This window comes from Mastomys coucha, unplaced genomic scaffold, assembly GCF_008632895.1.
Source record: "Mastomys coucha isolate ucsf_1 unplaced genomic scaffold, UCSF_Mcou_1 pScaffold1, whole genome shotgun sequence".
In the NCBI taxonomy this organism is placed as follows: domain Eukaryota; kingdom Metazoa; phylum Chordata; class Mammalia; order Rodentia; family Muridae; genus Mastomys; species Mastomys coucha.
Window position 1 is genome coordinate 72,208,976 of NW_022196891.1, and position 12,277 is coordinate 72,221,252.

At 39.4% G+C, this 12,277-nt stretch overlaps 1 protein-coding gene across 3 annotated transcripts in view; it reads right to left on the reverse strand.

Annotated features, from left to right (window-relative positions):
- Positions 1-12,277, reverse strand: part of Rgs7 (regulator of G protein signaling 7) — a 396,147-nt gene that overhangs the window by 24,369 nt on the left and 359,501 nt on the right. For all 3 annotated transcript variants that reach the window (XM_031390406.1, XM_031390415.1, XM_031390398.1), the window contains exons 10-14: positions 9,688-9,762; positions 6,275-6,373; positions 4,767-4,828; positions 3,297-3,407; positions 689-814 (exon numbers count right to left, since the gene is read on the reverse strand). In XM_031390406.1, the coding sequence (XP_031246266.1) occupies positions 689-814; positions 3,297-3,407; positions 4,767-4,828; positions 6,275-6,373; positions 9,688-9,762 (473 nt within the window). The remainder of the gene's footprint in view (positions 1-688; positions 815-3,296; positions 3,408-4,766; positions 4,829-6,274; positions 6,374-9,687; positions 9,763-12,277) is intronic.

Sequence of the window (12,277 nt, forward strand, 5' to 3'; positions counted from 1 at the left end):
ATGTGTGGTATTTCTGTGTAGTGTGTGTGTATCATGTGTGGTTTATATGTGTGTATATGGATGTGTGGCATTTCTGTGTAGTGTGTGTGTGTATCATGTGTGGTTTATATGTGTGTATATGGGATGTGTGATATTTCTGTGTATTATGTGTATGTATCATGTGGTTTATATGTGTGTATATGGGATACATATGTAAGACATATCTAATATTTGTATGTGTTCTCTGCTTACAAGATCTACGATATGAACAATCTCAGCTGCACACTCCAACTTCCATGACCTGAATTGCTGTCATGCTTTTCTACCATAAAGGACTAAAATTTCCTGAAATCATAAGCCAAAATAAGCCATCCCTCCTCTTTCTGTTGGGCATTATGACATGAACACTGACTAATACAGACATTTTCAATTTTGTCAAAATATCAGTTTGGGAGTTCTAAATTATAGAGTCAAGTTTTAAAGTTCTAAATTTATATACCCAACAAACTCAGTACAAAAATAAGCAATGAAAAGGAGATGATAATGCTGAATAGCTTTTGTCTTGCTAGTCTTTCTTCTATCTTTAAGTGGCAGAGATGAAATTTGTTTACGTCAGTCATTGTGATACTATGAGAGTGACAGGTCCTCCATCTAAAATAACTAGGCACAACAGTGTCTCTTTGGCTCACAATGACAAAACGTGACTTACCTTAAGTTCTCTGAGCTGAATTCTGATTCTAGAAACTTAAGGAACTGCTCTCGTCCAACTGGATCTTTCAATGCCTCATCCATGCCAAAACCCCATCGTTTTACCCTCTGTTGACTTGGTTCTTTGCTGTGAGAGAGAAAATAAGGCTAAATGTATTCCTATTATCGCAATTGCCATTTTGTTGGGGGTGGGTAAGGCAGGGCAGGTTTGTGAGATGTGGCCCTGGCTTGCTTGGAACTCACTGTGTAGCCCAGGATGGCCTTGGACTCACAAAGATTCACAGATCCCAAGTGCTAGAATTAAAAACATGTGTCACCATGCCTGGGCCAATTCCTATTTTCTTTATCATATATACCTTAGAAGAGTGCCTATCTTTAACTTGTCTTCTATAATAGTAATATACCACTGACTGACTATTCTTCATGAAATCACAGTGAGATATGAGTTAGATTAATAATACAATTTAACTCCAAGGGATCATCTGTCACTAATAGTCTAGATGGAGTCTTAGCAACTTTATGAGACTAATATTCCTTCTCTCATTTTATAGACAAAGCTAGTATGTAAAGAGTTATAATTTAATGCCATGTTAAACAAGGATTAAGAAGCAAAAATCTACAAACGATTACCCAGAGCCCCATTTCAACCACTACACAGTCCAGGCCGTGGTGTATGTAGGTCATCCTTGGAATGATGCATTGGTGCCTGGAGGCCTCATTACTACAGATGCTAATACTGCAATTAAATATGAACCATATTTAATCATAGATTTGGGGGTTCTAGCTTTCTTATATATGCATATATATACACACATTAAATATGTAGATATTGCTACAGCATTTTCTCTGTCCAATCACATTAGGGCAGTGACAAGCCTGTGATTGGTCAGGAATAGAGAGGTGGAGCTAGAGTTAGAGGAGGAAAAAGATCAGAGGAGCAGGAGGAGAGGTCATGATCGTGGAGGCAGACGATGAGGATGAGCCATACCCCACGAGGTTATACAACCAAGCAAAGGTTTTTTACAAAATAGATTTATTGGATTAGAATATTGTCTTTATTATTTGGTTTGAAATTGTTGTACTGGCATCTTGTAAATTGTAACTTTACTATTATATAAATCTGATTGGATATTAAGGCCTTAAGAGTCATGCTTTACTTACCCGGTCTTAGGCTCTATTTAGATGAATGATTGTGGGGGTGTGTAAAGAGTTGCATGTGAGTGAGATGTTTTTAATAGCTGGGAGAGAATAATAAGAGCCCGCCGGGATGTGGTGATCCTGGTCAATACCAGCTCAAGAATGTGGCCCAGTGGGAAAGCGAGTTTGTGGGGTGGATTCATTTTTTAAATTCCCGCAACAAGATATATGTGTGTTTGGGTGTGTATGTGTTTATGAATATATGTATAAAACCTGTGACTGAAGACTTCTGACTTGTAGATGTTTAAGATCTATGGCTAGATAGAAGAAAAATGGCCCAGAAATATAATCTGGATCTATGTGTGGTATCACAAGTATGTAATCCCAGTGTCTAGGAGATAGAAATAGAAGGATAAGGAGCTGGACATCATAATCCTTTACTACCTAATGAGTTGAAGGCCAGCATGGGTTACAGGAGACTCTGCCTAAGAAGAAACAAGGCAGAAGTTCTATGCAATACTAACACTGTCTTTGTCCAGAGACATGCAATCACCCCCAAATGAGCTTCAAGACTGACATCACAATGCCCCACACAGCTCACCAAAGAAACCTTGTGTTGGGCTTTTAAAAGTCAGTTTCTCTGTGTTTATGGTGAGCTCATTTGGTTTTAAAATGGAATTTATACAGGCATGTTTGCACTGGGCTTAAAGAAGTATAGACTGACCATCCATTTTGACTGTACACAGGCCCGAGTGACTCTATGGATTTTCAAATGATTTAATAGCAAGGAGCTGAATTTTAAAAACTGAAGATCTGATTTTGACTAACTCATATTTAAAATATCACCCCTAATTTGGGGCCAGTTCATTCAGCGGTGTACATTTGTTTCTAAAATTAAATTTATGTTTTGAAATCTATAAAAATTCATACATATTTATATTTGAATTTGATTATATATAATATGTAAAATTTTCAAGTACACAGTACATAGATATCAGCTGCCATCCTACTATCGAACAGCACACCAGAACTTCTAGACCCCATGGTACTGCTATTTAATGTCCATTGAGCAGCCTCTCCTTGTGTCTATTCTCCTTACTTTTCCCAGTCTCCGTGGATCACTATTTACTCTCAGATTAATCATTTTTATATTTTTATAAGAGCACGGGGCTCTCCTCTTTCAATGTCCCACTTGTTTTACTTAACACAGTGCTTTACGACTCCATCAACATCTCCATGACTGGATTCCACCCTCTCTCATGGCAGAACTGCACTCTAGCAACGGGGCAAATCTAAGTGTGAAAGCCTGCACCTAAAAGTCTCTTTTTGATCAATGATGCCAACTCATGGAAAATGTAGAGCAGAGCAATATCATCTTTCCAAGGCATCAGCTCTTGATTCCGCTATTTATTTCAAGCATATTCTTAAACAGCAGACATAGTCAGAAGGAAGTAACTATAGTCTTTGCTTACCTGGCTTCAAGTTCCCAGAAAGTTGTATCGTCTGAGAGCCATGGATTGGAAGGGTCAGGCGGCACAAGAAATGGGTCATACTCTATATACTGTTCCGTAAAACTTAGTAGACTAGGGAGAAAAAAAAAAAAGAGGAGGAGAAAACAAAAACATCTCCAGCTTCATTTTTTTGCTCTGAAGTATTTCTGGTTCAAAGTGAGGGAAATAAAATGAAAATGGTGGGCCAGGGAATCCATAACCACTGCATTGGAAAGGAATCCAATGGTATATCCCATATTTCCACAACCTACATGAAACAAGTCTCCATGGTTCTTGATTCTACTTCCCAGCCTGATTTTAGAAGTGAGTGAGCTCCTGTAAAGATTGCATGGTCCAGGCTGCCTGAGCAGGGAACACAGAGAGTCATTCCAGGCCTATCTAGCCAGAACATCATAACCAGGTTGGAGAAAGGATTGGAAAGATTTTTTTTTTTGTCTCAAATGCAGATAGAAATCACTGGCTAAAATTATTTTTTGATGCCAAAAAAAAAAAAAAAAAAAAAAAAAAAAAAAAAAAAAAAAAAAAAAAAGGAAAGAAGAGAGGGATAACACTGGAGAGGAAAAGCTTGGTAGGCCCCTTAAGCAAACGACTCACAATTTTATTAAGAGTAAACCTTTCTTTTCTAAACCAATTCCTCTATGGAAAGATAAGGAACCTAAGGGCGTTCATAATGTCCATGTTTTGTTTAATGTGTTAGCAGAATCCACATTGGAAAGAAATAAGCCATTGGAGGTTTTAAAGATCACTGAAAATTTGACGTTTTATTTTCAGAAACATAAAATTTTTAATTAAGATACTATAAATCTAAAAACCGAGTTTAAGTCAAAATCTTAGCATTTACAAAGAGAGTAGATGATGAATGTTAAAAATGAATTTACAGAGTCACTAGGGTGGCAAATAGTAGCCGGTTAGGTTAAAAGATTTCTTTCTTCCACCAGGAGTGAGACGGTGCCACTCCCTTGAACCTGATTCTTGGTTCCACAAGGATTAGACTTCTGCAATATAAGACAACCTGTTGTCTTTCAATTATGACAAAAGACTTCTATAGAAGTTTGTTCATGGACAAAAAATAAGACCATGTACTCCAGCAAATGTCTCAACAATTTATTTCACTCTCCTCCAATCACTTGCTTTCCATTTTTAACACAGCTGTCATGTGACATTTACAGTTTATAGCATAGGGCTGGAAAGATGGCTCAGTGGTTAAGAGTCCTGGATCCTCTGCCTGGGTTTGATTCTCACCACCTGCATGGTGGCTCACAAACATCCTGCAACTCTAGTTCCAGGGGACCGCAATGCTCTCTTCTGGCCTCTAGAGGTACCAGTACACACTTGCATAGACGTGTGCAGACAAAACACCAATGCACGTAAAATAAAAATAAATACATCTTTGAAAATAAAAAAATTATGTTGATACTTTGAAATACTTACCTATCAGCAACTTTTGACATTTTTAACCGATGTCTATCTAACTGTATTTGCCAGTATTTTATCTGAAAGAGAGAGTTGACAGCAAAATTACATAAACAATGGCATCTCAATTCTTTAAGTTTTACTCCTTGGTGAGACATTCTAGGAAGAACAGTTAAAGATAGAAAAAAAAATAAGGCAGCGAGCTATGAAAAGAGTAAAAAAAGTGTGGTCTATTTGAATATAAACATAACTAACATAACTTTAGAACAATAATACATTTGAATAAAATGCTTGCTTCAAGAAAACATAAGTTTTCTTTATTTGAAATGTGCTATGGTGATTTTAAATATTCATGATATATCTACATTCAAAATCCCATTACTCTACAAATATTTAAATAACTTTATTGGTTACCATGATTTTTAAAGTCAATTTTATATCTTTGTACTATCTCAAGAAAGGCTTCTTAAAAATTTCTTTATTAATCATTTTATATGTTTTTATTAATCATTTTATTTGTTCCCAAGAAAGGCTTAATGTTATATAATTTGAAAGTAATCTTATCAACTCATGACACATTATTATATAAATATACAATTAAGCTAATTTAGAAAAGAAGTCCCTAAACAACCTTCTTCTTATAAATTATAAGGAAATTATAAATAACATATAAAAGTAAACATTGAGTTATTGATAAATTACACTGCTGTGAAATATTAATGAAAACAAATGAGGGGAGAGGCATTCCTCTGATGAAGCCAACCAAGAGAGGCAGCCGTGACTTATTATGAGACTTTGGCATTTACTTGGAAATATTTCTTGGAGACAAGCTGACTTTTAAAAGGGACAATACAGGTCATGGTGACACATCAGTGTTGATAATGACAAACTTCAAAAGGTTAGAGAAGTCAGTGCTGTGGAAACCAGACTGCCCACACTGCTGTGATGATCATCTCAATAGACACGTGGGAAATTCGAGTCTGTCTCCAATCTGCTGTCTTCTTTAAGACAAGAATTTGGAGCTCAAAATAACTCTTTCTGACCAAGACACCTCTGTGTCAGGTGTTGGTTTCCAAACATTGTCTGGAGGCAGAGAGGGGGAAGAGTTGTGAAAGCTTTCCATATATATTTTGAGTCATGTCTTAGAAGGAGACCAGGGCACACATGCACACATGTAGTACTACTGTAAATTGACCCCCAACATCTTCCATAGGCCCAGCAAACATATTACTAACTGAGCTATACTTCTACCTGATTGGTTAAAATTTTGTTTTGTTTTTGAGACAGTCTGTGCTCAGACCCAACTCTCCAGAATCATCGATCCTCCTGCCTTCAGATGCTGAGGTTTGGAATTACAGGTATGCGCCACCATGCCTGTGCCATTTCATTACCTTTTCATTGTAAATCTCTGTGAAGCAGTTGACCATAAAATAACCTTCTAAAACACCTGTATGGACATCCACTCTCTTCCCTGAAGAGGAGTTGCCCCAGGCTTTCCTAACTGGCCGTTTCACAGGAAGACCCACCTGTTGGTGCAGCTCATCTTCTGTAGGAGGCTTGGTTTCTGGCGTCGGTGTGTGGGTGGGACTGTGACTTCGGATGTCATTTTGTAAACCATAGACAGACTATATTAAAATAAGAAAAGTTTCAGGACAAAATCCCCCTTGTAGCTGTAGACCTTCTAAAAAGCAAATTCTATCATATGTTTAGTGAACAATCCCAAAGCTCATTTGATGATTTTTTTAATCAAAATTTACACGGGCAGAGAGGCAGTATAGAAGAAGAGGGAGGGAGGAGGATGCTTGAAAAATACATAGGGGAGTCATTACATCTCTTTCTCCCCCCCCCCCACACAGAGTGAAGTTATACCACTTGAGGAAATAATGTCTGCCACTCTCAACTGCATGCTCGACAAACTGAGCTGACACACATTGATTCTTTTTGCAGTACTTCATTGCATGCCACCTCAGGCTTCTGCCACAATTGGTGTGTGGAGAGCTGATGGTGTGAGGATGATAGAGTCTGAAGAGCTCTCCTGTTAACAAAAGCTTTCTGGGATTTCTGGGAGGAAGCCTTCGGAAGCCCCAGCTCAGATATCAACACAGAGTTTAGTGCAGAGAAAAGGGTTTGGGATCACTCCAGCACACCCAAGTTCCGCTGGTTTACTCCTGGGTTTTCTTCTCCTAGCTTGTGCATGTGTCAGTCAACCACAGGAAGGGATTTTGGATAATTTGGGTTGGAGAGGGCCACACTGCCTTTGTTGGAGAGCTGGCTGACTTTGGGAACCTGTTTGGCTCCACTGGTGGGTGAGCTGAAGGTTTGCTGCTAGCAGAAGAGAGGAACCAGGAGCCAGGAGCATCTAGAGACCTGGCCTTGCTGTGAGCTGCCTTGGCTCTTGGGCTCAGAGAATCAATCCCTAGAGGAAAGATGTTTGCTCATTGCATTTAATGGGCTTTTAAACTCCTTATGTGGGTTCTCATCCTAACATTATGGAAAACTTTTTCAGAAAACAAAACAAACAAAAAAACCCAAAACCCAAAAACCAAACAAAAACAAAAACCCAAATAATTAAAAAAACAAAAAAACCTCAGGTCATACAGGGATTGTTGAAGGAAGAAGAAAAATAACATAAAATAAGGTTTGTGAACCCGCAAACATCTCAGTTTTAGTTCATCTTCATGCAAGAACATTCGCTTTAGAAGAATGCTGGGGTTACATGACATTCATAGAAACGATCTTTTGAGCCACAGTGCTTTTTGTTAATGATGGATGGCAACCTCTGGGTTACTCTCAGAGTGGCTAGTAGTAGATGGGTGTGTATGGGTGTATGGGTGTGGCTGTCACACACATACACCCTACCCACACACACATGTACACACACACACACACATACACACACACACATACACACACACACATGCACACACACACACACACATATATATATACAAATACACACACACACACACACACACATATATATATATATATATACAATACATACATACCCTCCCCACACACACATACACACACACATACACACACACATGCACACGCACATGCACACACACACACACACACACATATACAAATAAACACACACGCACACACACACACACATATATATATATACAAATATATATATATATATATATATATATATATATATATATATATATATATATACAAATGAGAAAGAATTCCTCCTTCACTGGGCCTGGAATGTTTTTCAGTGGTAGAATGCTTGCCTAGCATCTGTGCTACTGTATAAAATTGGATATGGTGGCTCGTGTCTGTGATCTTAGCACTCAGAAAGTGGAGGAAAAGGATCGGAAGTTCAAGCTCACACTATGCTACATAGTGAGTTCACAGCAATCCTGGGCCACTCAAGACCATATCACATAGCAAGTAAACAAAAGCAGACATCCATCCCTCAGAAGCCAACAGACCTACAGCTCCGTGGGGCTTTGTGAGCCCTCTCCCCATCTGTGCTGGGATTGGAGCTGGATTGATCTTGCACAGACCCCGTGCATGCTATCACAGCTGCATGGAGAATCCCTGTGTGCAATGTCCCTCTCCTGTCAGGAAAACTGTTTCACAGCAACCTTTCACAACCTCTGGCTCTTACAATCTTTCTGTTCCTCTTCCATGATAATTCTTGAGCCTTGGTAGCAGTAAGGGTTAAACAGATGTCACATGTAGGGCTGAGCATTCTACATACAGTCTCTTACTGTCTATACCGTGCCCAAGCAGTGCTTCTCTGTATCACTCCCTATCTACAAGAGGAGTTGAAGAGGAAAGAGTCAGGGGTAGATTTGACCTAAACACACTATGCACATATATGCATTTAAGAAACCCTCAAACGATACATTTAAAATGCAAAAAATACATCTTCTCTTAAAATGGCCCATGGTTTACAAAAATAAATAAAGGAGAAAGAGAGACAGGAAGGAAGAGAGGGAGAGAGGGAAGGACAGAGAAAAGGAGGGAGAGAGGGAGGGAGGGAAGGAGGGGTGGATAGAGGAAGGGAGGAAGAGGGAGAGAAGGAGGGATTCTTTTGCAGCAGGCAGGGAAGTGCCACCTATGCCTACGGTTGCGTCATAACGATGCTAACTTTAAGAGGTCTTACTACTCTTTCTGTTGTTAATCATATTTTTAATCTCCCTTTCCCCTCAGACTTTCCCTAATAAATACTGTGTTTTCTCCTTGATATCATCCTTCCCCAGACAGCTTCATCCTCTGTTCCTGTCTCCAGAGCTCCAAGAGGACACATCCAGTAATGGATACGAAGTACCCGAGCTCTCTTCCATCACAGTCCCATGGTGCCACCCTCCTTCTACCTCCAAATGTGTTGGGGAAATAAGGTCCTCAAGAAAACCAGAGACCACTTACATCAGCTCAGTGGTGGCTGCTTGTGAGAGACAATGACCATAGGCCTCTTTACTATTGAATTCCTTCAGAGAAAGAAGGGGTACCTGGACCCTCATCTGAGATAATCTCCAGTACTCCTTAGCCATTTGTAAGCAATTCTTCACAAAGTTGCACTTGGACTAGGCTTGGAAGGTACTGGAATATATAGCCTGGGAAAGTTAACTGAGAGGGACTTCCATCTGTATAGCCATAGGAGAGCTGATATCCACACTGTGTGGGAGACTCTCCAATGCAGCTACTTTTGGGGTCCCTTATTCTCCTGTAAATAGCTCTGGTTTTGTAAAAAAAAAAGCCCAAAAGATTCATTGGCTCCCCAGGGTAAATGTTGGTGGAATGCACTTTAGCTTGCCCTTGTACTCTTCTGAGGAGAGGTAGACATTTCTTTATTATACTCTAGGGAAGGAATTCTCAGGACAGAACACCAGACTGGAGTGTGTTTGCAACACCCAGAGTTGGATGTCCTAAAAGTAGATCCTTCAGCAAGACCAAGGGATACACATCCATTTACCTTGCGTGTTTTGTGTGGGTTTCTCATCCGGGATGATTTCTTAATGTCCACTTCTGTAGTATTTACACATCCAGGCTGGGGGAAGAAAAGGTAAAAGAATTCTTAGATGTGCCAGCTCTAGCAGGATCATCACTCATGAATTGCTCCACAGAGCTTGAGCAAATCAGTGGCTTCCAAGATGGCCTGGCTCATTCTAGCACCGAGTAGTAATAAAGTTCACTGCAGCTTTCTCCTTCTGATATAATATTTACTAAAGCCTCAAACAATTTCCAGAGACATCACAGAAAAAGGACTCAGGCTTGGTATGAGAAGCAGGTATCTGCACTGGCTCAAACTGAATAGCCCAAATAAGGACTCCAGAAAGAATGGTGTGATGCTGATGTCCACACAGAGCTTCTCACAGGGCATACATACCTCACTTATGCTGCTTTTATGTGGTACCTACTTTTTCCCAAGGTGCATAAGTACCATGGTTTTTAGTTGAACCAGCACAAACCCCAGACTGAAGCATTTTTACAGTAATTAAGAAATCTGGTACCTGGGAATATTTGCTTGCCTCAGACAGAAGGTGCATAGAAATCATGGTCCCCATGGAGAGGCTAAGGGTGGAAAAAGGAACCCATATACGGTACTTTTCCTATAGGTTTCTGACTTTCTTCTTCCTTTCTTTCCCTTAGGTATGTAGATTCCTTCAAATAGGAAGTTGAAAGGAATGTGGGCTGTTTGCTGCTGGCAATTTTATTTTGTCAGAATTACTGTCCAGTTGCCTAGAAACAAATAGATGTGAACTTCTTTTGTATTTGGAGGATGAGAGAGGAAGTGGGATGGAAGAAAAAGAAGAGAGAGCAGAAAGAGGAACAGACAGAATATAAATCAAGAATGCTCTCCCCAAACAACCAAGGGCAGTCTCAGGCACAGAGGAGCAGGAAACAGAGAAGAAAGGACTTTCAGAAGGGCAGAGAATCTTAGACCTGGGCAGGAACTTGCTTCCTTAGGTGGGTTGGGTTTTCATCCCTTGAAATCTGAGGTATAGTATTTAGGGAGATCTGTTATTAATTTAAAAACCATTAAGTTGTATATCTCTGGACACTTGTTCAGGTTTTTATTCTATCACAAGCTTTAAATGTCTATGACAGTGCCCCCAGGGATGCTGTGACTGTGGAGTTTGGATGGGGTGAGCTAAAAGGACTGCATTGCTGCCCATTCCCCACTGAGCAGGAGGATTCACTCTGAGTAATTAAGGATGTGAGCCATTCTCAGGAAGTCCCCAACAGCTCAGACTTTTTGACCAAACCCACCACAATGCAGAAAGGCAGAACAAAGTTAAAGAAAAAAATATTTGGTTATTTTTTTTCAGAAAGCTTACATTAAACTAAGCACAGACATATCCATATAAAACACTACAAGTATGGAATGAAATACATGTTTTTTCTGGGGTAAATATTTATTTGTGAATAAAAATTGAAAAGGTTGGGAGACAGTGAGTGAGGTGCCTCGATGGTAAAGATGGATACCACCGAGGATGATGACACAAGTTCATTTCCTTGTAGCACACATGTTGGAAGGAGAGATCTGACATTTTGCAAACTGATCTCTTACCTCCTCCTTATGTATGTACTGGCACAAGTAGGCATACACACACACACACACACACACACACACAAAATCAATGAATCAATCAATCAATCAATCCACAACCTCAGAAAAAAGAAAAGAACGTTGGCTGTATTGTTTGAGACTAATTTATAGACACTGAGATATTCTCTTAAACTATTCCCAGCACTAAGCTGACCAGTATCCAGTATTTTTATTTATTCTTTCTGTGACATGTAACATTAACCTCTTAAAAACAAAAGGCCTTTGGATTTTTAACAGTTTTAATATAGTTTTAATATAGTTTTAACAGTTTTAATATAACGGTTCACAACCATTGATGGGCTTGTAACCAAGATGCTTAGAAATGTCAAAGCATTGTGTTTTCATTTCCCATTCAGTGTCTAGTGCATAATAGTCATCTTTCCCCAAGGCAAGCCATTAAGGGAAGGGGAAGAACAATGTCAAACTTCTATTGACATACTGGTGTTGATTAATCAAGAGTCAGCATTTCCAAGGAGATCATAGACATTTTCTTTAGGTTATGTGCTGGGAATAACCACATATGCTGGTGTTTCTCTTCTATGGGAAAGGATTCTAAAAAGAGTGTACGGCAGTATAGACATGCCTAAACAAGTGGGCTTCCCATGAAGCAGTTTGTCCCATGACCGAAGCAGGAGCCTTATAAGGGACACATTCCACATGAATATTCGTGTCATATGAGCATTAGTAAGAAAGGGGAGCTGAGGCTGGAGAGATGGCTAATTCGTTAAGAGCATGCACTAATCTTACAGAGATCAGAGTTTTGTTTTCAGCACCCATGATGGGTGGCACACAATTCCCTATGACTCTAGCTCTAAGGAGAGTTGATGCTCTCGCCTCTTCTGGAGGCACCTGCATTCATTCACATGTACATACCTGCTACCACACCCCACATAGACACTTAATTATAATAATTACATTTTAGGATCTACATAATTAAAATATTTAATAATTG